The 27654-nt window shown below is 40.6% G+C and overlaps 1 protein-coding gene across 1 annotated transcript; it reads left to right on the plus strand.

The window, feature by feature from the left end:
• On the plus strand, positions 1-27654 carry CHN2 (chimerin 2). The gene is made up of 7 exons (XM_009288581.1): positions 1-435; positions 8784-8868; positions 11314-11487; positions 13268-13345; positions 20424-20561; positions 22350-22455; positions 25811-27654. Exons 1-7 carry the CDS (start codon positions 43-45, stop codon positions 25980-25982), a joined length of 1146 nt encoding a protein of 381 aa, XP_009286856.1. The 5' UTR covers positions 1-42; the 3' UTR covers positions 25983-27654.

Raw genomic sequence — 27654 nt, forward strand, 5'->3', positions numbered from 1 at the left:
CAGAAGCTCCTTCCGTCCCACAAGACGGCCCATTCAAGTCACATGCCAGAGGTCTCGGCAGAATGGGCTGCAGCTGCTTCAAATCTGCTGTCTAACATCAGAAGCAGTTGGACAAACTGTACCGTACTGACTACAGTCAGGCTCCCGGGCGCCGAGGAAGACAGGGAAAAGATTTGGGATCCCAGCGCTATGTTCTCGGAGGATCTGTGGCTGGAAAATGAGAAAAACTGTGCTGTTGTTCACAAGTCGAAGCGAGGAAGGAAGCGCCAAGAGCTCCTGGCCGTGGCCCTAGGGGTGAAGGTGGGAGTCAAGGGGGCACTTTTGTGGCAACCTCTGAAACTCTTTGCCTATTCACAGATCACCTCCTTGGTCAGAAGAGCAGCCTTAACTCAAAATGACAACCACTTCAACTATGAAAAAGCACACAATTTTAAGGTAAGCACAACTTCCTATTATTTTCAGCTAAAAAGTTCTGTTTAGATGCCTCACATTTTATTTTTTGCTGTGATGGGGTTTTCACTCACCCATCTATACTAGCTCTGAGAAAAGTGTTGAAAAAAGCATTTTTCTTTCTACTTTAAGTTCCCTTGTCTGCATTCATAATATGTTTTTACATAGGCACTTAATCCAAATAACGGTTTTGCTACTCACTATACTACCTGACTGGCATTTTAGCTCTTTTTGCCCAGATTCAGTTTTCTTTTTTGCTCAGAAACAAAGTACTTTATATTGATTGTCTTTATCTTAAACTGTATCCATTTTTAAATGAGAAATGGCCCCTTTTCAAAATCTAGCTATTATCAGAAGCCAGTAGCATTTTACCAGCAAACATTTTGGACTATTTCTGTTTTCAGAAGAAGTTGAGGGAGCTGGGGTGCTCCCTAACAACAAAGCGGAGCACAGCGGTGGTATTGTCTCCTAGCTTTTGTTCCACCACCATATGCTAAGGAAATGCTCTGAGAGTCCCACTGAGCTATAGGATCTGAGCTTGTGTTTGCTTGTCAAACTAAACCAAATAGCTGGACAAACACAGGGATGTTTAAATGGATCATCTTTTTGCTGTCTTATACATACAAAATCGGATTCTTAGGGGTTTTTTTCCCCAAGTGCTGTGTCTGGCATGCTGCAGTAGGGAAGTGACTCAGCTTTGGAAACGGACCTTCCAGGCAGCTTGTACTAAAATGTTTTGCCAAAAGGACTGTGCTGGTTTCAGAGTATGCCAGCCCGTTACCGTATCTAATGCTGTCAAGTTGCGGTTTGATGCTTATCGGGATGGATACAGAGAGAATAAGAGGCAGTAACAAGACAAGAAAGGAATGCATCTCAGCTTTGAAACCTCAGTTTACTTAATGCTCCTTGAGGATGCTGATCTGGGTCACTGTCAGAATAGTTCAACTCATTAGCAGAAAGAGAATTTTCTGATACTCATCTCGGGCCTGTCAACAAAGGAGCAGCATTGATTAAAATGATTTCACTGATTTTCTGGTTTAGCAAAAAAGCTTCACTTCTTATTTTTCTGCATATTCTGCCGTGCAGACATTGCTGTCCTCTGCAGTGCTTCTGCTGTGGTTGGTAAATCAGTAATTTAATATTAGTGAGCAAAGCAAATAATAGCATCCCTTTTCCCCATTCCCCTTCCTTGACCCAGTCTACAGAAGTCAATATTTATCTCACTGATCAGCGCTGAAGGAAAAAGGGGAAATACTCTGTGTTTTCTTGCTTGATTAAACCAGCTTTCATTCTTTCTGGGTTTTGCCCTCATTATCATTTTAATATCAAAACTATTTTAGTTTAACTAGAAAATATTTTCTCATGACTGAGACTTTTTTCCACTTTGACCCATGCATTCTTTCCTCTTCAAAATTCCCCTTGTTTTGGCTTTGATTTATAATTGGACATGTGCCCAGTTAACTTTGTGTTTGCACAATCTAGCTGTTGTACAGTCTCTGTTCCTTTCTGTTTCAAAAGAGTCATAGTTTAACTGGAAAATCACATGATTAAAATATATAGATGTATTCAAAGGCTTGACAGCGGAAAATTATTGTTTTATCCTAGTAAAGGCAATAAAAAACTTAGGGAAGAAACATTTTAAAAAAAATTGCCCAGAAAGGCCAGTCAAAAGTGTAACACTTAATGAACAAATATGTTCACTATGCAAATACAGTTAGTTTTCCAAAGGCATATGTTAGAACATGTCTAGCTGTTGAACAGAAAATGTGGATAGAATGCTTAGAGTAGAATATTGACAGCGGAAATTATTGTTTTATCCTAGTAAAGGCAATAAAAAACTTAGGGAAGAAACATTTTAAAAAAAATTGCCCAGAAAGGCCAGTCAAAAGTGTAACACTTAATGAACAAATATGTTCACTATGCAAATACAGTTAGTTTTCCAAAGGCATATGTTAGAACATGTCTAGCTGTTGAACAGAAAATGTGGATAGAATGCTTAGAGTAGAATATTTAGATTTGAAAGATGGCTAAATTCAAGTCTCATATCTTTAATATATTCCATATTCATGACATAAAAGGGTTAATAAATTATTTAAAAGAGAAAGAATGGCTTTATGGGTCTTGGGGCAAAATTCTGAATGGCTTTTGACAGCACTCAGGCTATGATGATATGGGATTTATCTGAAGAACACTGCTTTGCAGACATTCAAAGAATTGTCTTCCCCATTTTTAGGTGAATGCTGACGCGTATTGTATCATTCATCTCAGTTCATAGGGACAAAGGTTATGTGTCACAGTGTCACTCATAATCTTGTCATAGGCAATTCTTCATGAACAAACAGACACTCTTTAGCTCTTGTCCTTTAGCCATGAAGAATCTTAAAAATGAAGGGCACATTTTTAGCGAAGCTGATGAGATTTTTGTAGATCTTACACCGAAGAGCTTACCTACTGGAAGGGAGAAGGAACAAAGGGAAGAAATAGACTGAAGGCACAAATTCAGAGCAAGGACGGCTCTCCCTCCATCTGTTCCAAGCTAATACAAAAATTAAAAAAGAACACTGGAGTCTGGAGCGTGAGGGCACCAGGTTATGCCCTTCTGAGCATCCGTGCTTTCTCATTCAGCCTCTCTTCCAAATTTCAAGGCACTCAAGGCAAATGAACAAAAAAAGAATTAGTATCCAGACTGATTTGTTAAGCTGGGTTCATCCTGAGCACACAACGCAGTCACATGGATTTAGGTTTGGACCTGGCGTCTGTCTGGCGGGACAACTTTGCATAAGCCAGTGTAGACATACCGTAATTCAGGAAAGAGAATAAATCTCTGAAGCCCTGTTTAGAAAAACACAGAGGTATTTCTGTAACTATGTGGGCGTCAGCCTAACTGGATCGCAAAGTCCTCTTGCATCTCGTTACAGTTAGGATCCAGCAGGCTCTTTGGGATGTGCTTTACCTGCCAACTTCAGTGGGGTCCCAGCTGGTGGTGAGGTCAACCTCATGCCCGAGGGCAGCAGCGTGGAGTTTGGGGATGCTCCACACATTTTGTTCTAGGCCAGGAATTAATGAGAAGGCCTCTGTGCTGCTTTAAGTGAGCGAATACAGCTGAATAATGTGCATTTACCACAATATTGTGCTTGTTTGCCACTATAACATGGGCAAATCCCATTTGCAGGTGGGCTAGTGGAGTAAAGGCAGCTGATTACGGACAAGTCAGAAGACCTGCTGGGAGAAAGGAGGCTCTGGGATAAATTTCCCCTTGTGTTAATCACTGCAGATAAACACTGCTTCTGGGAGACAAAGGGTTTGGGGGAGACGTCTTTTACAGACATCATGAAGATTATGTGTATGTATTTAAACAAAAATAACAGCAGAGTCAGCTTTTCTTCCCTGCAAATGGCTCAGGTTCAGCAGGAGTCCACAGGAGAGTACAAATGCGCATGTATTCAGGCAAAAGTCTGAAAAAACTTCCTTTCTTTGAAGGCAAATAGAAAGTCTTCAAACCCAGTCACATAAACAACAAAATTGTTTCAGAAACAGCACTATATAATGCCAATAAAAAACACGCGTTCCAATTCAAGGCAGTTTTTTAGGTTTTTTCTGCAACATTGCTTAAGGGATTATTTTGTTTTGCCACTGTATTGGCACTCCTTAACTTTCGGCTCAGTTTCTCCCTCTGTGAAGGTGGCTCAGACACAGACTAAAACTGAATGAGATAGCACCCACGGGGGGAATTCTGTCATTTGGAAGAAAGGGCACCAGAAGGCCGAAGGGCGAAGGTGAGAGCACAGGAAGGCAATAAGAACAGTCACACAGTGTAGTACTGGGTGAGATTGTCCAGCAGAGAAGAAAGGATGAACTTTTCATTGAAACAGCTGGAAAGAAAACAGAGTGAAGAAGTTAGGTGTTAGACATTGTGGAAAGAAAATGAAAGACTGAACAGGAAAACTATAGTGTATAGTCTGAAATGTCATGGTTTGGGCTTATATGAAGAAATACTTCCCTGTAAATTCTTTTTAAAAGTTGGAATTATATGTCAACTGTAGCCCAAGCAGCTCCAGCCTATTCTGTGTGTACACAGAGAGGTCTCCTGAGACTGCAGGATGGGATAGGGACTAGTAGTAAATAGATCTTGATCATGTTTCCAAAAAATCTAAGCCCAGTCCATTTGTAATGATGCAGTTACAAAGGATGGGACAAAACCTAAAAACCCATGTCAAAAACCTAAGACCTGCTGTCACCTCTCCTTGTTTAAAATAGAGATGAGGCAAATCTTGTAAGCAAAATTCCCATTTACTGTTCAAAAGTGTTGTTTGCAAGCTTCGGGCTGCATTCAAGTGTTGGAACAAGACTTCCTTCATTATTTCTTTAAAATTAATGGCAAGCCATAAGAGACCTAGTTCAAAACTGCGTCTTAAGAGATTTTTTGCACCTTCATCTAGAAACTTTTGAAGATCTCCTTTTTTTCAGTTACAGATAGCAAATATTTCCCTGTTTCAGCTTAACCAGAAACCACCAAGACTAGCTTTTCATAGGGCATTTCAGCTGGGAACTTGCCATTTGAGCTAAAATGCAGATCTGTGAAAAATTGAAGTGAATGAATAAAGAGAGCTAAACCTTTGAGGGCCACCACGCTGAAGGAAACAAGGGAAGGGTGCGCAGTCAGCACTTCTCAGATGGAGCCCTCAATCAGCGTTGATGACTTTCCCATTAATAACAGGAAAGATCAAGGAATAATCAGCTACCATTTCCTAAATATGCCGCAGTGAGATCAGCTGAAATAAGCTTTTGTAAAGTGAGCAAGTAGGCCCCAAATATCCTAGCAACTGTGATGGACTTTAAATGTGAAATGGTGCAGTTTTAAAAATCCTGAATGAGCTTTTACAGCCACTTCTCACTGGCTTAGCTTTTGTAAACTGCTGCAAAGCAGAAGACGTAGTTAGCTATCTTCCCACAGCAGATGATTTTCACCCACAATTAAATGCAGGTGCAGACCTACTAATTATGTGGATATCAGTCTAAAAATGGTAAAGATGCAGGCATAATTAGTTGTATCTGTAGTTTTGTATCCACTGAAGGTCACATAGAGCATATGCCTGAAACTCAGGTCACCAGCTGATGTTAGGTATGGCCGTTTACCCCCACTAAAAGCCATGTCTGAAATTCATGCTACCCACCCTGCAAAATAAAGTAAGATGAAATGAGAAAGAAGTATGTGTCTATATCTATCAATCTAGCTATCTCAAACTTTATTGCAAAGTGTTGTTTCCCAGGGATACACATTTTTCTGAGAGGTAAAATACCATTTCAAAAAATAAATATGACCAGTCAGACATTCCAGTTTGACCTTTTACTATCAAAAGGGAGGAAGAATTACTATTGCTTCAAGCTTATTCACGCAATTATTGACTGTGCGTAGTTGGTCAGGAGTCATTTGTGCTCAGGCTCACATTTTTATCAGTAAATCAGAAAGAGAGGTCTGTATTAAAATCACAATACTTCATCTTCCTGGGCAATGGACTCAAGAGTACAGGCTTGTTTAGGTGTGATTCTGCAGACAAATGGGGTGAAAACATTAGTAAGCCAAATGCTTGGCTTAAAACTTCACCAAGTTTATTTGAAAAGGGCAATGACCATTTTTTTACTCTATGAAAAGTAAAGAGCAGCTTTCCCCATCCCAGGGGGTGGAAGCGGCCTTTCAGCCATCCACCCGATGGGTAAACAAGAGCAGAGAGAAGGAAAAGGAAGCATCAGCAGCCAGAGTGTGCATGATTTATGTTTTGTTAACTTCGGGCTGATTCAAGTGTTGGAACAAGACTTCCTTCATTATTTCTTTAAAATTAATGGCAAGCCATAAGAGACCTAGTTCAAAACTGCGTCTTAAGAGATTTTTTGCACCTTCATCTAGAAACTTTTGAAGATCTCCTTTTTTTCAGTTACAGATAGCAAATATTTCCCTGTTTCAGCTTAACCAGAAACCACCAAGACTAGCTTTTCATAGGGCATTTCAGCTGGGAACTTGCCATTTGAGCTAAAATGCAGATCTGTGAAAAATTGAAGTGAATGAATAGAGAGAGCTAAACCTTTGAGGGCCACCATGCTGTAGGAAACAAGGGAAGGGTGCGCAGTCAGCACTTCTCAGATGGAGCCCTCAGTCAGCGTTGATGACTTTCCCATTAATAACAGGAAAGATCAAGGAATAATCAGCTACCATTTCCTAAATATGCCGCAGTGAGATCAGCTGAAATAAGCTTTTGTAAAGTGAGCAAGTAGGCCCCAAATATCCTAGCAACTGTGATGGACTTTAAATGTGAAATGGTGCAGTTTTAAAAATCCTGAATGAGCTTTTACAGCCACTTCTCACTGGCTTAGCTTTTGTAAACTGCTGCAAAGCAGAAGACGTAGTTAGCTATCTTCCCACAGCAGATGATTTTCACCCACAATTAAATGCAGGTGCAGACCTACTAATTATGTGGATATCAGTCTAAAAATGGTAAAGATGCAGGCATAATTAGTTGTATCTGTAGTTTTGTATCCACTGAAGGTCACATAGAGCATATGCCTGAAACTCAGGTCACCAGCTGATGTTAGGTATGGCCGTTTACCCCCACTAAAAGCCATGTCTGAAATTCATGCTACCCACCCTGCAAAATAAAGTAAGATGAAATGAGAAAGAAGTATGTGTCTATATCTATCAATCTAGCTATCTCAAACTTTATTGCAAAGTGTTGTTTCCCAGGGATACACATTTTTCTGAGAGGTAAAATACCATTTCAAAAAATAAATATGACCAGTCAGACATTCCAGTTTGACCTTTTACTATCAAAAGGGAGGAAGAATTACTATTGCTTCAAGCTTATTCACGCAATTATTGACTGTGCGTAGTTGGTCAGGAGTCATTTGTGCTCAGGCTCACATTTTTATCAGTAAATCAGAAAGAGAGGTCTGTATTAAAATCACAATACTTCATCTTCCTGGGCAATGGACTCAAGAGTACAGGCTTGTTTAGGTGTGATTCTGCAGACAAATGGGGTGAAAACATTAGTAAGCCAAATGCTTGGCTTAAAACTTCACCAAGTTTATTTGAAAAGGGCAATGACCATTTTTTTACTCTATGAAAAGTAAAGAGCAGCTTTCCCCATCCCAGGGGGTGGAAGCGGCCTTTCAGCCATCCACCCGATGGGTAAACAAGAGCAGAGAGAAGGAAAAGGAAGCATCAGCAGCCAGAGTGTGCATGATTTATGTTTTGTTAAGCTCGATTAAGTTTCTGGCCAAAACTAGCTCATACCATGTCCATTCACACGGGCGTAGACCTCACTATTTACTCTTCTTTTCAATGAAAATGAAATGCTTACTTTACCAGAACATACCTCTTAAATAAAAAGGTCTTCTGCTGTAGCCTTTGGAAAAGCAGTGGAGGAAGCGGCAGTGCTGTGCAAAACCTGGCTGGGGAGCCACGGGCTCTGTCAGCACGCAGGTGATTTTATTCCTCCTTATTTACTCATGTGTGGACTGTGGCAAAATGAAGTTTGCTCTACTGAAAAAGAGCCTACTGACATCTTTTCCCTATGTGAGTTCAGTTTACTTACTAGAGTGGGGAAGGGTGTCGTTTGCTTTTATCTCTAATGGATTCTAGTGTGCAAAATTAGATCAGTACCCAGCCGCTGCCTGGAGTGGCTGCACAAAGCATTCATTATCATCCCTGATACAAATCTACAGCAATTGCCCCAAGTTTTGTTCAGTGTTGAAGGGCGTATAAATACACATGTAACACCATAGTCGTAGCGTGCTCGAACCTGCCTGGTGCTCTTATAACATGGGTCTTGCACCAGATCTGTGGTCACACGGATTTATGGGGAACCAAAATGTGGTGCATTCGAAGGGACTTTCTGTCACTCCATTTCCCCTATTTTCAAGTGATCTGTTGAAGAGCGTTTGAATCATTCCTGTTTTGTTTGAACTAGTCAAATAAAAGCACTGACTACAGTTCCTTGGATTATTTGTTTTACTTTTTTCTCCTTTGACTAGTGAACCTGGTTTCCTCCCCTCCGCTATAGCTAAAATGTCAGCTAGCAAACCCAATTTGTTTTCAGTGCCGTATGCAGCCCAGTTCTCTGTTATGTTAAGCCTATTGAAAGATAAACTTCAGGATCAAAGCAAATTTCTGTTCCCATGGTTTATTTCATCTAGACTTTGGAAAGATGTGGGCACTGCGTGCTAAAGATTTACTCCTACTGAGTCTTCTGTTGTTTATCCATTTCAGTTGTTCCATCTGTCAGACCATCTGCCTCCCAATGACCCCATTTCTTTTTTGTTTCCCCCCATTTGTATTACAGGTCCATACATTTCGAGGTCCGCACTGGTGTGAATACTGCGCCAACTTCATGTGGGGTCTCATCGCTCAGGGAGTGAGGTGTTCAGGTAGCCCTTTCAACATTTTCTGTCTTTCTCTTGAAATGCTCATGGGTCCCTCCCACCCCCAGCCTGCACTCCCTGCAGGAGGGGGGTAGGGATTACTTTACAGAACAAGGCAAGAAATCCTCCCACGCAAGTTAGGGTGCTGTCATTTTCCCCATTAGCTGGTTTAGAAATTAAGCCAGCAGCCCTTGGTCGCTGAGGGTGACATCCTTTCAGTAGTACCTTGGTCATGCGTGTGCCTTGGAGTATATATTAAGAATTCTTCTTTATGGTGTCATTAAGTTATCCCTGAATGTTTTTATGTCTTAAGAAACAAGCTTTGGAAATGGCAGAGCCAGCCAGCAACTACACTTCATAACTCACCTTTTTGCCACCAATGGCTGAGAAGTGCCCTTGTCTGGAAAAAGACTGTCACCTGTTTCCTATAAAAATACCATGCGTTGCTGCAAGCCTTAAGTAGCCCACCTTGAGGGAAAGCAAAAAATACAACCATTTTCCCAGAAGGATTAGTTTTCTGATGCCTCTATAATTGTATCAGCATTTTAATAGCATTTTAATTACTTTAAATTTGTTTGTTCTTTTGTAAAAAATAATCCATCTTGCAAAAATGCAATAATCATCACATCACGAGCTTTTGGATTCAGCAAGTGAAATGGTATTTGGTGCATTGCAAATGGGGTTTCATAACTTCTTTCTACGGACCTTCAATCCCTTCCATGTCTCAACTGAATATGCTTCTGTCTTACCTCTCCCTGCCCTGACCCTCCAGGGCGTTCCTGGTCTCAGACTGGCACCGAACACATCTGCCCCCGACATCTGCCTCGCATGGGTAGAGGACGTGGCTGTTGCCTAAAATTTAGACAGCAGTTTGAAGGGTCAAAATACCTTTCGCAAATGCAAAGTTTTAGTAAGTGCAGTCTCAGTTACTGCTACATCTTGCTGCCCGTAGATGAATAATGGTAACACAAAGAATAGGAGAAGGACATTAAAAAAGAGGAAAATTAATAGTAGTTTGCTTTTCAAGCTATTTGATCTTAAACACAAGTGTGCAAAAACTGACCTCACTAATGCATAGAGCTGTATTTTTTTCACATACATAAAACATTAAACTTACGAAAAGGCTTATTTATTTAGTATGAAACATAATACTCTCCCTCATTAAATTACCAGCATTTAACTCTAAGTAGACAGATGCATTTGGATTTAACTTCACATGCTTGGAGAACAGCACTGAAAACAATACAGGGAGGATCCTAACTGCAGCTGGTCACATTTGTTTAGATTTCACAGAACAATAATGTATTATGCAGTAATAACTGTATGGAGAAACACACAAAAACCACCAATTCCATTAAATGTAGTGATGATATGACTTTGCTTGATTAATATTTTCTAGAGAATAATACTGAAATGTGCTGCAAGTAATAGAGACATGTTTACATTTTGAATAGCTCGGGCAGTGAATCAACATGAAAAAACAGTAAGTAACTTAATAGTGATGACAGTAGACGTGTTAAGTTAGCCCAAAAGGTACTGTCAGTAATGGGCATGACTGGGAAGGCATTAAAAGAGGAATCAGAGTTATGTGAGATGATGTTACTCACGATGGTGGTGTTTGCTTTACTGAAGCTTATAAATTCATTTGGCTGAATATTTGAATCTATTAGAAAAATTTAATTTGTAGAGATCAAGCAGTGATGTTTAAGTTAATAGAAACCCACCCGTGCAACCAAGAGTAGGATTTGAGTCTGGAGTAAGACACCAAGAACCATTTATAAAATTAATCACTTTTTTACATCATGCCTTTCACAGCATTTTATATGCCTAAACTGACCTACAGACTAAACACAGGGGACACTTTAGTCGCCAGTGAAGTGATGAGACAGGGATGGGGAGGCTGCTGATGTGGCAGAGCGAGCCAAAATGCGACACTGCAGGAATGTAGAAGGGGAAGGGAGGCAAGCTGGCTCAAAGCACTGTCCCAGTTTGAGTGCTCAGGTGAATCTTAGGTCCTTCGCCTGTTAGGAGCACTAAGCCACAAGCTGGCCAGCAGAAGACAATCATTACTGTGCTAATTTTATAAAAGGCTAAACTAAAACACTCAGAAGTTAAGTCCCACGTCCTTTCAAACGCAACACCTAGAGCTACGTCTGGCACTGAACCGCCCCAGACCGCACCAGTGGTCACCTCCAGCTCAGAGGTGCGTGAAGGACATTCAGAGCTTATATAGCTTTTTTAACAACTATGCTGGAGTTCACTTTGCCCACCATAAGTTTTTTACAGGAGCTTTCCATGCTCGTCTTTTTCATCTCCATCTTATTTATTCTAGCTTTGCTGACTGATGGGGAAGTTATGCCCCTTGCTTGACGTGGCCCAAGAAAATAAATTGTTAGACAAGACCTCTCAGCATTAGTATTAATTAATTAACCTGATTAACTTTGTTTACAGACTGCGGGTTGAACGTACATAAGCAGTGCTCCAAATACGTGCCCAATGACTGCCAACCAGACCTCAAGAGGATAAAGCGAGTCTACTGCTGCGATCTCACCACACTGGTGAAAGCCCACAATACCCAGAGGCCGATGGTTGTGGATTCATGCATTCGAGAGATCGAAGCAAGAGGTTTGTATGCTTCGGAAAGCAGCAGACACAATTAAATGAAGACAACTTGAATTACACGCTAAGCTAGGATAGGGTAGTATGCTCATGCACACTGAAGACAGGATGAAAGAAGGGGGTTTTTTAGTGTAGGTGATACATTGCTTTGCATTAGCTAGGAAAACTAAATTATGGCATTTAATAATGCAATTTCCTGAAATGCTTTCTGAAAACACGTCAAAACATGTATTACGTTACACTTCTGAAAGGGGTGAACTTTAAAGTGAACTTTTATGTTTAAAGTTCACGTTTATGTGTCTTTTTTCATTATTTTCTTTTAACATACCTAGGGACCCTTCCAATTTCAGAGTAATCAGTTTAAATCAAACCCGTTATTAATAACCTTTCTGGACACTATGGGCAGGAGAGCATAGTGACTCAGACAAGTGAGGTCACAGGCTGTGGCATTTTGTGGTATGTCATGAACTGCGCACGATGCTCAGCTACTGACTGATGGATGCCATGGCTCTGGTGGCATGTCACAGCCAAAGCTCCAGCTTGTGACAGGTTTTTGCTATGCAGAAGCATGCCAGATGCCAGATTGAAGAAATACCATATCCCCTCCAACACAACACAGTAATGATCACGTATTTTTGCTTTGGATAGCAAATGTGTATGTCATGCTGCCCAATAAGCCAAATAGCTTCAGCACAGGAATCTCATAATGTTGAATTCATGGCATAACAGTAATCTGCATGGCAACACACTGATACTAGCCATAGGGATTTCAAAGCCACGCATCATCTACTGAAATGAATCAAAGATTTACAAGTAAATCCCCTGCACTGCTCCGTAAAGCTCTACCAGGATTATATCATCATTGCAGGGACAAATAGAAAGAATAGTTTGGACTAAGACAGAAGAGCTTTACTCCGATGATACAGCAGGAAGCTACGTTGCATTTGAGATCTAATCACTTACTTGTACATTTATTGAGTAAGATAAAATCTGCTGCCCGCTCTCTGGTTTTTTCAACGTCTTTAAATTTCTTTCTTTAATTGCTGTAGAACTATGTAAGATACTGATTTCGTTCTTAAGAAAACAAAGGGTATTGGCTTTTACAAGTGGGTTAGCACTGTGCATAGTCACAATAAGGAGCTCTGGGATGAAAATAAATAACGTGTGTGTAACTCTGCTTGGCTAGCTCTGCCTGCTCTGCTGGGCTGCCCTGCATTTCATGTTGGTGTGGAGCAATGGGGGAGAGTTGTGCAAGTGAGCAGGTCTCTTGTGAACTGTAGAAGGGATGTACTGATGTGGAGAAGAACAGTATCCATCACATCTGTCAGCTGTGTATAAGTAAAAGCTGAGAGCAAAACTGGGAACAAACGTGCTCATAGGGAAAGGCAGTCTCTTACTTGCATTGCTATTTATCATTAAGAAACTGGTAAAAGGAAAAGAGACCTCTAAAGCTTTATTAATTATAGCCAAATCCAGGAAAATCTCCCACATCAAATGAATAAATCATGATAACATCACATGCCCCACCATTAGCAAATTGCAATATTTTCCTCTAACATAATCAACCGTGTACCTAACAAAATCAGAAAGTATAAATTCTAAAATTCTTTAATCCTTTAAAAAAGAACTTAAAATTACCTTGATCCTTCCTTAAATGCTCCAGAGTTTCACATTGAAATGAATATTTTGCTACACTTACTAGATCTGTTGTTCTTGCTTTATTGTTTTTAAGCCTGAATATTTGTTGGTTACTGAAGGAAAGTTAACCAAAACCTTTTTGTTTCAGGTTTAAAGTCCGAGGGCCTCTATAGAGTCTCAGGCTTCACTGAGCACATTGAAGATGTGAAAATGGCCTTTGATCGAGGTATACCATTTTTTAACCTTGTACAGTTTTAATCTAAGGTTTCGGTTCTAGGACTTCTCAGTTCTTGTGTTTATATAGGTACTGTGGTAATGAAACTGGCATATAAGCAGAAGTACAGAAAGCAACCTGTCTTTTCTGAGTTCTCAAATTAATCTGTAGTGATTTTCATAAGAAGAAATCGTATTTCGTAGTTGGAAGGAATAGTTAAACAGTAAGTAATGGCAGGCAGAAGGCTAAGTGCTTGGGGGACTGGATGATTCCTCAACCAAGCAGCACAGCCTAGGCTCCTAGTTCAAGTACGAGCCTAGATAGTACCAGGGGAAAGCTCTTAGTCCTATCTTTAGTAGACTCAGTGCTTTACAATACGATAATCTATTTATGAGTTTAAGAACCAGGAACTCCAACTGGGAAGTCATTCTGCATGTAGCCTTGTAGAAAGCACCGCACCACTGTGCACATGATTGCATCTGCACAACAGATGAGAGGAGCAATGGGGAGATTGGTTGTACAGCATATTGAAAAACTAATAATTAAAACACTACCTGTTAATCATTATTACCATCCTAGTAGCCCTTCTGAACTGATTTAGCTGATTACCTGGGTTCTGGTTGTGCACACAGTCTTTGCACACAGGACTAATTTTAAGTATATATGTTAGTGGGTGCAGAGTAGGGCCTTCATCAACAGAAAACACATTTTCGAGTACATTTAAGAAGTTACATAAATATTCTTCTCCCATGTTAGGGAATAGGGTCAGACACAGCCCAGTGATCGCAAGCCCATGGGGACGAGGCAGGTCCAGGTCAAGCCAGGAAGTCAGCCTGGGGGTCAGGGTACCAACCAGAAGGGTACATGGCCAGGTGCAGACCCAGCTGAAGCTGAAGACAGCTACGATGTCGCTTAGGCAGGGACTGGGGGCCCTGGGGGCCCATGGGCAGGAGGTTTGGGGGCTCCAGGGGAGGCTGGGCAGGGCCAGCAAGGTCTATGGGTGGCACGTCTTACACTTACTTTGCCTGAATACTTTTTTGTTTGAAGACAGTTGGTCACGCAGATGTCACTGGCAAAGAAAGTCCAACTAGGAATTCTTGAAGTGACTGTTTTCTTGCTATACCGAAATATCCTTTTAAAAATAATACATCTTTTAAAATGTGTTGGATGCTGCAGTTGTGAACATATGCATATACACACATAGGTCAGCCATGATTTGGGTGAAAGAGATGCACAGTGATATGACTGCTATCATAGGAAGATACATGTCGCAGGTGTGCCACATGAAGCAGTGCTACTGCGAGGGTCACAGTCCCCGTAGGTCCCACTCTGCTCCCTGCAGGTAGATCTGGCCTGGCAAACCCTTTTGTTCTGTGTGTTAATTCTCCTCTGAGTGTATGAACCTGAATGAAACCCAGAAGGAGAAGCACAGGTTGAAGAGGGAAGAGTTTGAAGAAAGCAGATGGAAATTTATGTCTGAGCATGACTTGAATACTGCTGCAGCTGTAGCTCCTTTGCAAATGCTTCGAATCATTGGAGCCAGTTCAGTTTTACAGATAGCGTATCTTTTATTATTGCCTATACTCATGGCATAATCGGGTGGCAACACACACTTGAATTAGACCCACAGCAAGGAAGAAAGTGTGATTTACTGGCAAAGAAGGCAGCACCTAGAAACAAGAATAGTAAGGTCACTAGCAGTATTGGATTTCCAAAGGAAGAAAAGCATGGATAAACATGGAAGTGGAGAAAGCAAGAACAGAGTTTATATACACAGGCTGTGGGGAAAACCATTGGGCACAAATTGATAAAAAGCTGTGTCTTCATCTTCTTTTAACATCTCATGAGGGAAAAGGGATAAGAAAGGAAAGAGAGAGTGTTGCCATGAATAATGCTAAAAGCAGTGGAACAGTGAACAAACCCTTGTTATGAGAACTGCATGACTAGCATATTGCTGAGAACTTCACTTTACAGTTTTGAAAATGTTTTCTCCCTGAACTAGAGATGGAAAAGCAGTTGTGAGTTTTTTGCAGGAAGAGATTTAAAGAAAACCAAAATAGATTTTTTGTTCTGACTTGGATTGTGCAGCTAGAATGTGGTTGTCAGCTGGCAGAAGGTTGAATTGGCAAGACGCTTCCAACCTGACAGCTCAGGGCTTGCTTCCCTGTCAGATCCAAGTTTACAGAGACAGGGACCCCACCCTCTTTTCTGCATCCCAGCTCTGCAGGTAGGAACATCGCTTTTCTGCTGCCCAGTTACCCCTCCTTAGCCCTAGAAGCCAGAGCAGCAGGGAGTGGACTATCCCAAGGATGTGGAATATCCCAGATCTCTGTCCCAGGTGACAGAGCTGGGAGAGAAGGGAGCTGAGAGCCAGGTGGTGGCAGGTCTCACCTCCAGCAACACCTGGAAGGTTTTTGTTCAAATTCATTTTCTGCCCAGAAAATGAAGTTTGTGGGAGCTTTACAGAACTGTTGTTTCCACATTCACTACAGGAAATTAACATATTTTTTTCAAAAGTTAAAAAAAAAAAAAAAGGAAAATTTGTGTCTGAAATATAAAATGGAAAATTCCTGATCAGTTCTGGTTAATAGATAGGTGTTGCAGCAGAAGCAGCCATATCTGTGGCCACGTCACTATCTCAGACATCTCTGGAGCATGCTGGATAGCAGAAGTTAAACGTGTTTTAAAAGAGCTTGGGATAGTTCACTGTCAAAGGAGAAGGTGAGAGTAGGGGAATGAACCAGGGAAGAGAACTGTTTAATCTAATGGATAGTCCTGGCACAATACTCGAGGGTATACACTGGCCAGGAATAAATTTAGTTTGACAATTTAAAGACCATTTTTAACCACCTGAAAGCAAGGCTCTGAAACAACCTCCTAATAACAGCAGGGATAAAAACCTTAACTAGTTTTATAATGGAAGTTGAGGGGCTTAAGAGGAGGGTTATATGGCGTGGTGCCTGCAGTAGCAGAGCACTGCACTCTGGCATTACAGAGGTCCCTCCCTGCCCGTCGTTTCCGAGTCAGTCCCCAGGCACCTGGCTAGAATGCCAGTACGCTTTTGCATCTCTGGAAATACAGCTTTTAATAAATGGGTTTGAAAATAAACAAGTCCTGCCATTTAATGCCCAGGATGCATCCTTCAAATAACGCCATCAAGCTTTCTGGTTTCCCAAGCTCTTCGTCAAGCCACAGAGAGCCAGAAGACGGTATGATACAGCGATGAGGCGCAGGGGCTGACTCAGCCGTAGGTAGGGTACCTCTCCTGCTGGTTTCATGTGCAGCTGAAGGGGCACAATGATGAGAAGCCAGCCTTCCCTCTGACTAATTCTGCTTTGCCAAAGGGACACTCACTTGTTGCTTCCTAAGAATTGGAGCGAGAACAGAAAAGCAAAGGCAGCTTTGAAAGTTAACGTCTCGGGAAGAGAATGGCATCCCACATAATATTATTTGGGCCCAATGAAGCTGTGATAGTTGGTTTGAAAAAACAGGGATAAGTTGGTCCTCATCTGATTTAAACTAAGACTCCCTTCCAAAGCCAAAGTAGTGTAAATACCCTTACTGTAAATTAGCGTTAGGCTCTCTGAGGCACTGACAATGTTCCATTTTAGTGATTTTTGTAATGAGAAGGAGGGGAATAATGTGGATTTATTTAATCTGGTGAATGTTGGTGCTGTAGAACGACAGTTGCTCTCTGTCAGCGTTGTTGAGCTGTGGCGTTGTGGCATCCAGAGAACACTCATTGTGCACTTTATCCACAAAGCTGCCATTGTCACCAGTGCATTCTGTCCCCCCACTCGTTTGTATGACTGGCTGGTACAATACACTTGCTAAAAATATTATGCTATTAAATATTACATGAGTACTTAGAGGCATCCTAACTCATAGTCATTCTTTTGCCAGCATAGCTGAAAACCTGTCAAATGCCAAATCCAAGAAAAACCACGAAGAAGCACATTAGCATGGCAAAGGTTGTGCAATAAAAACAAAACGTTAAGGAAAAAGGAACTTAAGTAGAAATGTAATTCAGTATTCAGAGGGCATAGCTGAGGCTTTAAGAATGTAATACTTACTCCATTTCATTCTCTGATAAACTATTGATATATTTCTATGGCATCCAAAGTCAACGGAAACCTTTAAGGAACAGAATAAAGACTTTCTTTGTCTTGAGATATTCAAACTTCAACATCATGCAACAAAATATGTTGAGAGTCAAAGTAACAAGGAAAGAGAAATGACGGGATTTGGGTAGGATTAGGTTTGTAAAGCTGAAATGAACTATATGTTTGTAATCCAAAATTAAGAAAAAAGATTGTATTAACATATGGCCACCTCAATGATACTGAAAATACTAATTACAATCTGAGGAACGTTACTGTATTGAAGAGTGGAAAAAAAGATTGTGGTAATGCAGAAGGTACCATATAAAATAGATGTAGTTCATACAGTATGCTACTGCAGAGGATCCTCTGTGAACTATGTGTCATGAATTTACCAGCAATTAATTAACTTTCCTTTCTTAGTGCTTTGAATTTTAAGTGTGTTTAAATAAAAATACAAATCCAGGAATTTGGTGAGGATAAGAAATAAGTGCAGCCTGCCAAGGGCCTTCAATTGCTGAAACTGAAAGGCAAAAAAAAAAAGACAATCCAAAATCTACCAAAGGAAAATAAAAATCCACCTTCCCCTATATACCCACTGCAGAAATGTGTAGGTTTCTTAGTGCTTTGAATTTTAAGTGTGTTTAAATAAAAATACAAATCCAGGAATTTGGTGAGGATAAGAAATAAGTGCAGCCTGCCAAGGGCCTTCAATTGCTGAAACTGAAAGGCAAAAAAAAAAAGACAATCCAAAATCTACCAAAGGAAAATAAAAATCCACCTTCCCCTATATACCCACTGCAGAAATGTGTAGGTATATTATAACAGATGTATTGTTACGCTCACTTTAAAATAATCTTCAGTGCGTTTCCAATGGATGTACATTTGTTTCTGAAGTGAAGAGAAAAATTTTTGACTCGGGAATTAATGCATTTTTCCTACAGTAAGCGAATATGTAAGTAAGAGGTATGTTTGAAGTACATTGTAGTTTGAAGTACCTCTAGGTGAAGTGCCCCTTTAAGGAAGCTTGCTGGGCTGCTTTGTAAAAGTACTAAATAAATAACACTTCCATTTAGTGTACTGTTGACCTGGATAATAGATGCAACCTTCTGCTTTGCTGTATCTGTTCTGATGCAGCTGCTGGCTCCTTGGAGGTATCTGTTTTCAGTGGAGCATTTTGAGTGCTCAGTGTCCATCAATTAAATAGAGCTCTCCACACAAAGCTTTACAAGACTAATGCTACCGTGCCTGGAACGTGTGGATTAAACAAAAGACTGGGGCAGTGTAAACATCCTCCTAGGTCTTATTGATGCTGTATTAAATTAAATGCTGATGGATGTATTCGGACTGCTCAGCTGCATCAAGAAAGGCTGCTTGTTTTAAACACTTAAGCATATAATCTCCTCTTGATGAGAACATGTAGTGCTATTAGTCTTAATGAGAATTATGTGCATACATTGAACAGGACATATCCCTTCAAGATTAATGCCATAGGTTTGTATAAAATGTCTACAATCAATATAAACTCTTTTACTCTGCTGTGAAAGCCTTTATCACCATCTTAGACGCCGAGTATCGAGCACACCCACTCATCTGTCTGTATCAGGGCATGTCTACTTGCGAGACACGCAAGGCGATGGCTTTACAGCATGTCAGCACCTCGGTGGTAACAGCCCGAGCTGGTGCTTGCACCTCCTGGCAGATACAAGCAAACTCCTCTCTGTTGTTCAAGCAAGCATAACTTCACATCGCCCCACTCACCATATGGTCCTAATCTTCACCACCTCCTGTGAGGGAAGCACTATTATCCTCACTTGAAAGGTGGGGAATAAGGACTACAGGGTATAGCTGATCTCAAAGAAGCCTGAGGTAAAGCTGGGGATTAAATCCAGACAGCCTCAGCCCCTGCTTGACCAGTGTCCTAACCTGTCTTTCTACTGGAATACCGCCAAGGACAGGCCCCAGGAGGGGAGAACAGCAGAATTTCTCCGTCTGGAGAAAAATGTGGGTATGAGGATACTAGGTAGTACCAAACCAGTGTAGTCATTTGAACTTGAAAAATAATAGTGATCCAGCTTCGCTGCTAGTTCTTGTAATTTCACTTGTTGCAAGCCATGCATTGGTCAAGGGCTTGCCAGCAACACTTGTAAATGTTAAGCTCGTGAGTAAAAGTGCTTTGTAATGGAGTTCTGACTAACTGTGTTATAATATGTGGCAAACAAGGTGTATGTCATTTCAGTTGCATAATTCATCAATTTAGTTGTTCATCCAAGTATCCATATTCATTTAACAAATTGCGATCCACATTTCAGAATAAATTGTATAGCTAAATGCCATAGCATGTCTATTTAAATTCAAATCTTTGCTATAAATAAGTAAGTCAAATATGAAGACATTAGAGGACATCCAGAAAATAAGGCTGTTTTCTTACTAGCTAATCAATATAGATAGATTGGTGCAGGACTTACAAGATTTGGATGTTTGCTCTGATTTTTTCTATTGGTCTCCTGAGGGTCACTGGAAATTTATGTTATTTCTCTGTGCCTCTGTTTCCCCAAGTAAAAATCAAAAGAATGGTTCACACTCCTGTGCATTGATCTGCGGATACAAAATACAACATCAGAACAAGTTATTAATAGCTCATTTTCAGTGAATAAATGGGCCAAATTCAATAAATATATTATTAACATGATTTTTCATCCAACATTAAAACATTATGTGTGAGATGGTACACTGCAGATATTGTTGATGTAATCACCAAGCTCTCCAAAAGACGTAAGCAAATAAATTGTTTACTAAAAGATAAAGAAACTACCATTCCTCATTCATATTCGTGAAGTTGGTAGCAATATATTCTCATTTAAGACTTCCAAATGCTTTCAGGTTGTTTTTTCTTGTCAGGTTGGACACAATAAATCTGAATTAGAAGCCTAGCCTCGCTTCGGTCAAAATTAGCCTGGTTTCAAAAAGATTTCTTCCTCCTCTTCTAGATGGTGACAAGGCTGATATTTCTGCCAGTATTTATCCAGACATAAACATCATTGCCGGAGCACTGAAGCTATACTTCAGAGACTTACCGATTCCCGTGATCACCTACGACACCTATTCCAAGTTCATAGAGGCAGCAAGTAAGTATTGCATAGTAATTTGTACCAATCTTTAATTACATTTCCCATCCATAAAGCTGTCCACGTTAAAGAAAAAGAAAAGACAGACAACAAATTGGAAGCAAGGGCGTTGTTCTGTTCATTACTTCTCTGTCACGTCCTTCTTTCACATGAAACTTTTGCCTGAATGTTATTGCAGATGGGACATCATGAAGGTACACTATCCCAGGGCTGGTGTCACGGCTGCAGACGCATGCAAGACTGGGTGACCCGTGATCGGTCAGGGATGAGTGAACAGTGTGAGCCTTGAGGGTGCTTCCCATTTCCCCACCATTTTCCCCATCTCCTATATTGCAGCCTCCTTTGGCAACAAACCTGCCCCACTGACAAGCACGTCCCCTCCTTCAGTCGGTGGGGGATCAGAGCAATGAGGCACACCACAAACCACACCTGCCCCACAATTCAGGCGCATCCACCATTCATTAGGTCCTATAGTACCTAACCTGTGTCCAGATGGAAGATCTGCAGTTACCCCCGCCCAGAGCTGGCAGGTCATGGGTGCACACTACCAGAGAAGGAGGAGGACAGCAGCTTTCATTGCCATAATGTTGGCAGAGAGAGATGAGATTTGCCTCAAATTCTGCTCTCCAGGGCACAGCCTTCCACATAATGATAGTCACTCGGGAAAACTCACCAGGTGGATTGCATCAAAATCAGATTATTAGCAAAAAATGTCAAAAGACCTGAGGTGTCTAAGAAGTAGCATGCTTTCTTCTTTAAAAAGTATCCTTAGTAATTTTGAAATGCAACCCAGTATATGGATAAGCAGCAGGAAGAGTGGTCTGTCTGTGCAACTGTGCTGCCTTCCCTTCCCCTCTGGCTTACCCCACCTCGCACTCCCCATGCAACTCCAGATACCTCTCTCCTGCACTCTCCTCTTCTTCCTTGGCAGAGAAATTACTCTTGCTTGTCACTAGTCCTATGAAGAACATGCCCAGAGGAAGCAGTTCCTATCACGTCGATACACCAATCTCTTAAAAGCAGGACATAAAGATTCTTAATCTTCTAAAATTTCAAGCTCCTGGTGCCATTTGTATGGAACGTCATGCAGCAAATACAACTCTGACTCAGTTCGCAGCTTAGGAATCCATACTTTTCATGTAAACTGGTGCCATTTGTATGGAACATCATGCAGCAAATACAACTCTGACTCAGCAGCTTAGGAATCCATACTTTTCATGTAAAATACATGTAAATCATTTTGCTCAGATGCTCATCATGCTCAGATTTTTAGAGAGATTGGCAAATGAGCACTGATGCTCTCTGGTCACTGATACCTATGTATTTAAGATGTTCAGAAATCTTTGTTTATGTAATTCCACGTCATTTCAATCTCTAGCTAAACTTATATACTCAAGCACAGTCTCTAAAGCATATATCCACACTCCCATCTGGTGTTGAAGGCTAATGTAATCTTATGTAAGATTTTAAAGAGTCAGTTCCAGGCAGAGTATTAGGAAGCACTTAATGAAGCCCGGATACCGTACCTATACAGGCCTGTAGATAAAGCTACAGACCACAGAGACAACTATTGAGTGGTCTTCATTGCTGATTTCTTTGTAAAGCCTTTTTTTTTTTGAGGATGCAGAAGTTGCTGATAAGGTCCATGTTTATGAGTTTAATATTTATCCCTCCAAGCACAGTCAATGGCTTGTAAATGATTCCATAATAATAACTTAGCTTCCTGAATTATTGGTGTTTACAAATGGAGAGCCCTATTAACATTACTCCTGTTTGGTGTTTTTACAGAAATCTCCACTCCTGATGAACGACTAGAAGCAATACATGAAGTGTTGATGTTACTCCCTGCTGCTCACTACGAGACGCTTAGATACCTAATGATTCATCTCAAAAAGTGAGTTAATTGGCATGTAGGATAATTCTTGAAGATCTTAACAATTTTCTGCTTTGAAAGAGAGAGATTACTGAAAGTACCAATAAAGCTTCCATTAGGACACTGCCACTAAAACAATAATGTTACAAATACACAGGCAAGCTATGTTTGTATAAATGCATATAAGCTATGCACATATATAGCACAGATCCTTTTCCTGGCAGATTATTGCAAGCCTTTGAAGAGTTAATTGAGATTTGCCACGTTTCTCTGAGGCAGATAATATCTGGAAAAATACCAGAATGGTAGGTACCTTAGAGATGTGCTAGATGTGCTGCAGCAAGTCACTTGATCACGCTTTCCTTCTGCCGCCCCTTACCTCCTGATTTGTCTTCCTGAACAATAACCCTAAAAGGAAAGAGCTGTCTCTTACGAGTTGTTTGCTCACATCACAGTTAAGCCAAGAATCAAGCAGGGCCTATTTTTATACGACTAGTAAAAGCAATACAGGCCCCTACCAGTTATTTCCTATCTCTTTTGGTTTTAAACACGCTCTGCCTCATTTGCTTTCCAAAGCTTCTTTAGTCATAAGACATACAAAATTTTCAAAAGTGCCTAAATTTCATTTTTGATCTCTTCTTAGTTGTCCCACTACTTGCAGCACAGTTGCAAATTTGGAGTATTTTCTGGGTTTGATCTGCACTATTCTGCAATATTAATGCCAACATGAAAAGAAAAAGACCTCAACTCATGTAAAATTGCATCAGAGAGCTTGTGTGAAGTGCATTTCATGCTCAATCAGGTTCTCATTATGCAGAGACTTCTCATTTTGAATCGGCTCAGGTCATTACAACTGAGTAATTTTACCTTTCAATGAGACATTACCTGGGCATGCAGGAGCTTCTTCGGACTCTGCAGAAATGAGATGTGCAAACACCCCCCCTTGTCAGCACATATGCACGGACAACTCAGGATGAACCACGTTGCCTTTTAAGAAGGCCCATGGAGGCTGTAGACAAGCAACCTGTATACAGAATCAGTACTTTCATGTCCCGGCAGCAAATTTTTAATAGCCAAGTATTGACTTGCCTGCCTTCTTTTTCATGAACTGCAGTACAGGCTTTGGTTCAGCTGTTGAGCTGAACTACTGATGAGGCAAAAATAGTCCAAACAAGCTGATTAAGCTTTCTCTCTCAAATACCTGCAAGTCACGCAATGAATTTCCTCTCCTTTCCCAAATCGTAGCTTTCAGCGTCTGCACGGAAATCAAGTGCATGTCAGTTCCTATGGAGAATCTGTCGGAGAGATCTGAATGCAAAAGAGGAAAGGATCCTTTAGGTTCAGACTATGCTGTTCTGTAGATTAAACATAGAGTCCCAACTCCAGCCCCGTAGGGCTCTTCCTGCACAGAGAAAACAGGATCACTGCAGGATCACAGCCTCTACACCAGCACTGTTTCTCAACAGAAAAGAAACTGCACTGAGTTGCTGTTTAAAGCACTTCTTATTTCTTTATCAAATGGAAGGGACGCTAAATTGAGCTCAATCAAAGCTGAGTAAGTTTTGTATTGCTTTTGAAAAATCAGAGCTACCTTCCCTGAATCTGTTTATTGTCTTTGTTGTCTTTCTTCCTCCTCCATTGAAACAATAACCTAGTGCAGTCAGGAAAATCCAGCAGAGGACAATATCAGCAATGAAAAATGAGCTTGTCAGTCAATTAATTGTTTTCTTCAGTCAAATGGAACATTCTTTCTGATAATTTTTTGCTCAAAATTGGAGGAAATAATATAGCATGAGCAGCCCCGCTGTGGCGAAAAACATACAACTCCATCCATGCTGACGTTGCAGTGAAGCTGTGCAGCTGAATCTTCTCTGTGTTCACCCCAGGCCATGCAAGAAGCCCCACGCTCCCGCACAGAGGTGCTAGTAAGATGTATGTGGCATTGCATAGCTGTTCGACATCCCTGCTGCATACAGCCACAGATGGAAAGCAGAGTGCTACACTCACACAGAGGTGGCTTGGGCTAGGCAGCCTTGGTTTGTCTTTTCTCCCTGCAAAGCACAGCTACCTGTGCTAGAAGATGAGGATGTAACTGTGAGTAGGGGCACTAATGGACTTCTGTCCTGAAAGCAAAGAGGAACAGTGTTTTTCTGTGACAGAGCCACTCTTTGCAGAGAGCCAATAGAAGAAGAAAAACCTAGTCATATAAGGACCTTGCAAAGAAGGGAAGACCGGATTACTTCTGGTTTCAGGCTCTGTGCTCCCCTGATGGCATGAGCAAATCCACTGCTGCCCAGCTGGCAATTGCCATGGCCAGGGGCAGTCTCAGCTGCTGCCAGGAGAGCTGGTTCCAGAATCAGACGTGCTCCACGCTGGCAGAGGAGTTGTGTGTGGAGGAGATGTGAAACTTCGGTGAAGTTACCTGTAGTAACGGCGAGTCTCTGGTCCATGAGGGACCATGACCAATTGATGAAGGGACCACGGCTGTCTCTACACTGCAGTGCAAGAGCACTCTCAGGACCAAACTCAAATGCCAAAGGCTTGCTGGGACAATACTGATGTGATCCAGCTCTGTTACCTGGAGGGAAACCCTGAGCACATCTTGCATTTTCCAGCAGGCCTAAGGGATGACTTCTCTGCATCCTTGGCAGCCTGTGTTTGCTCCAGCCACACATAGCCTACCTTTTTTTGTATTTACAATATATGACCGGTGTCGGGGAACAAAACAGCCTGGGCTCCTTCCTAGAAGTGCCTCTGTTCTCTGTCAAGGATAGATGGCAGTCATAGCAGTCTGACTTTAGCAAAAAGCCACCTCTCTGGACTACTCCAGGATTCAGCACGCTCCTAAAGTATAACAAGGAATCAGAGTCACTCAGCTGCTGGTTGGCCTGAGGCAACCAGCAAGGCAGAAATGTGTGAATGTGTGGATTCCTGCAGGCTGGAAGCATGGGGGTCACTGGTAATCAGAAGAAAATTTGGGTTCATATTCAGGAAGCACATCCACACCTGCGGTGTGATGCACACCAAGTACAACGTGCCAGAGAACTGTAGTTACTGTAGGGTAGAGGACTGCTCCATACATCATTATTTAAATCATTATCATACCCTAATGAATAGCCACATGGAAAAATCACTCAAGAGTCTCGTGAGCAGTGTTTAAAGGCACTGGAAATCACAGCCCCACTGTAGTTGCATTGTACTTGCTGTGGAAACAGTTACTATATTGAGTGGAAGTAAAAATTGTTACTGAAAAACGTCGTTATCTACCAATGCTTGATGTGAAGCAGGACTACAGACTAAGATGCATATATTCTTTTCTTCTGGGAAGTAAACAGCTACTTACGGTTTTTTTCTTTTCTTTTTTTTTCTATTTTAGGGTTACCTTGCATGAAAAGGATAATTTTATGAATGCTGAAAACCTGGGAATAGTGTTTGGGCCTACTTTAATGAGACCTCCAGAGGACAGTACCCTTGCTACGCTGAATGACATGCGGTACCAGAAGTTAATTGTGCAGATTTTAATAGAAAATGAAGATGTTCTCTTTTAGACAGAGAGGCATATCTTCAAAGCCATTTGTTTTAAAATAATTAGTTTGAAGGAAAAACAACATTTCTTTAAATTTTTTTAAACATAAAAGAAAAGTTCCTTGACTGCACTTCAATTTCTGCAAAGTTGCAGATGGATGCCAAAATGTTTAGGGAAAGCCTATGTCTCATAGACATATGCCTCTTTGTAGAAGGGAAAAAAAAAGGTCAGAAAAAATCCTCTTACCTTCTATCTTTTGCCTTGCCTCAGATGTATATTTGTTTTGAGAAGTTGCAAACAATTTTATTGTTAACTTATTAAGAAACACAAAACATATTTTAATATGGCTAGAGAAGCAAAAAGGTACTTAATCAGTGTTTCTTGTATACGCCTATACATTTCCCTCTCCATGAGACATAATTATATATGTCAATTGTGAAACAGAACCTATATTATAAAGATATTTTTACTTTACCTAGCTGAAAGAATGGCATTTTATTTTAGCAAACTATAAATCAATGCGGTGCATTGATTATTTTCCACATAATTCTTTCCTGCATTTTTGCTATGATATATTGAAAACAATTACCACTAATGCAGTATTATCCTGACATACCTCTTTCATTACAAGTGTTTTAATTCTTTTCTCGTGTGTATTCCAGCTTTCCTTAGGTTTCTTTGCATTTAGGCACTAGCATCCTAAGATTGTACACTTTTAGCCATTTGATATTTCCCAAAACATACAGTGTTTGCTTTTTTTTTTTTTTTTTTACTCCCATGTAAAATCTGGTATTGAGAATTTTTCAAAAGTCCTGGTGGTAGTATCAGTTTCATATGCCAGATTTTTCTTGGATAACAGTAATATGTAAATTAAGTGATGCTGGGAAACTGGATATTTTCTGGCCTTGTTGAAAAGTTAGCACTTTTTTGGGTTAATTATGAAGGATTTGGTTTTTCTGTAAAAATCGAGTTATGTTTTGTCATGTTTCTGTATTTATAAACGTACAGTAAATCTGCTAAAAATGTAGGTATTTATCTTGAATGTGTTTCCTGATGGTTTGTTTACAAAAAAAAAAAAGAATGCGTAGGAAATGTGGGAGTTGGTAAATTTAATTATTACCAAATTTTAATATTTTTCTCCCCTCACAAACATTGACCTACAGAGTTCATAGTCTAACTGCAACTTATTCCTAATGTTAAAACTGTTTCTCAGCATGAGACGTTTCTGCAAGCATAGAACATCAACATACTTTACTACCAAACTCAATTTTCAATACAAAAAAAATTATAATAATCCCTCATCTTGATCGTTTGTATCATATGCTTGGTAACTCAGAGATGCAGTTTCCTGAATTATTTCAGGGAGCACATGTTTCTATTCAAATTGAAAAATATGTGTAACTATGATAAGGAAGGGAGGTGGAGGGTATGACTGTAAATTTGTCGTCTTCTAGAGAAATAACTAAGGGCTAGATAGATTAACCCAGATTGCAGAGCAAATGCTAAATAGTCTGAGTTCCCAATACTTCCATAGATACTCCTGCCTTGTACAGGACTATTTGTTGTAGGTTATGTACTACTTAATACTGTCACAAAAATTATCTGGAAATGGTTTTATTTTGTGAAGTGAAATATGCTTTGTAATTTATGATAGTGTAAATGGAAGGAAAAATCCCATTAAATGTGTTAAAGAG

This window comes from Aptenodytes forsteri, unplaced genomic scaffold, assembly GCF_000699145.1.
Source record: "Aptenodytes forsteri isolate BGI_AS27 unplaced genomic scaffold, ASM69914v1 Scaffold9, whole genome shotgun sequence".
Classification (NCBI taxonomy): Eukaryota; Metazoa; Chordata; class Aves; order Sphenisciformes; family Spheniscidae; genus Aptenodytes; species Aptenodytes forsteri.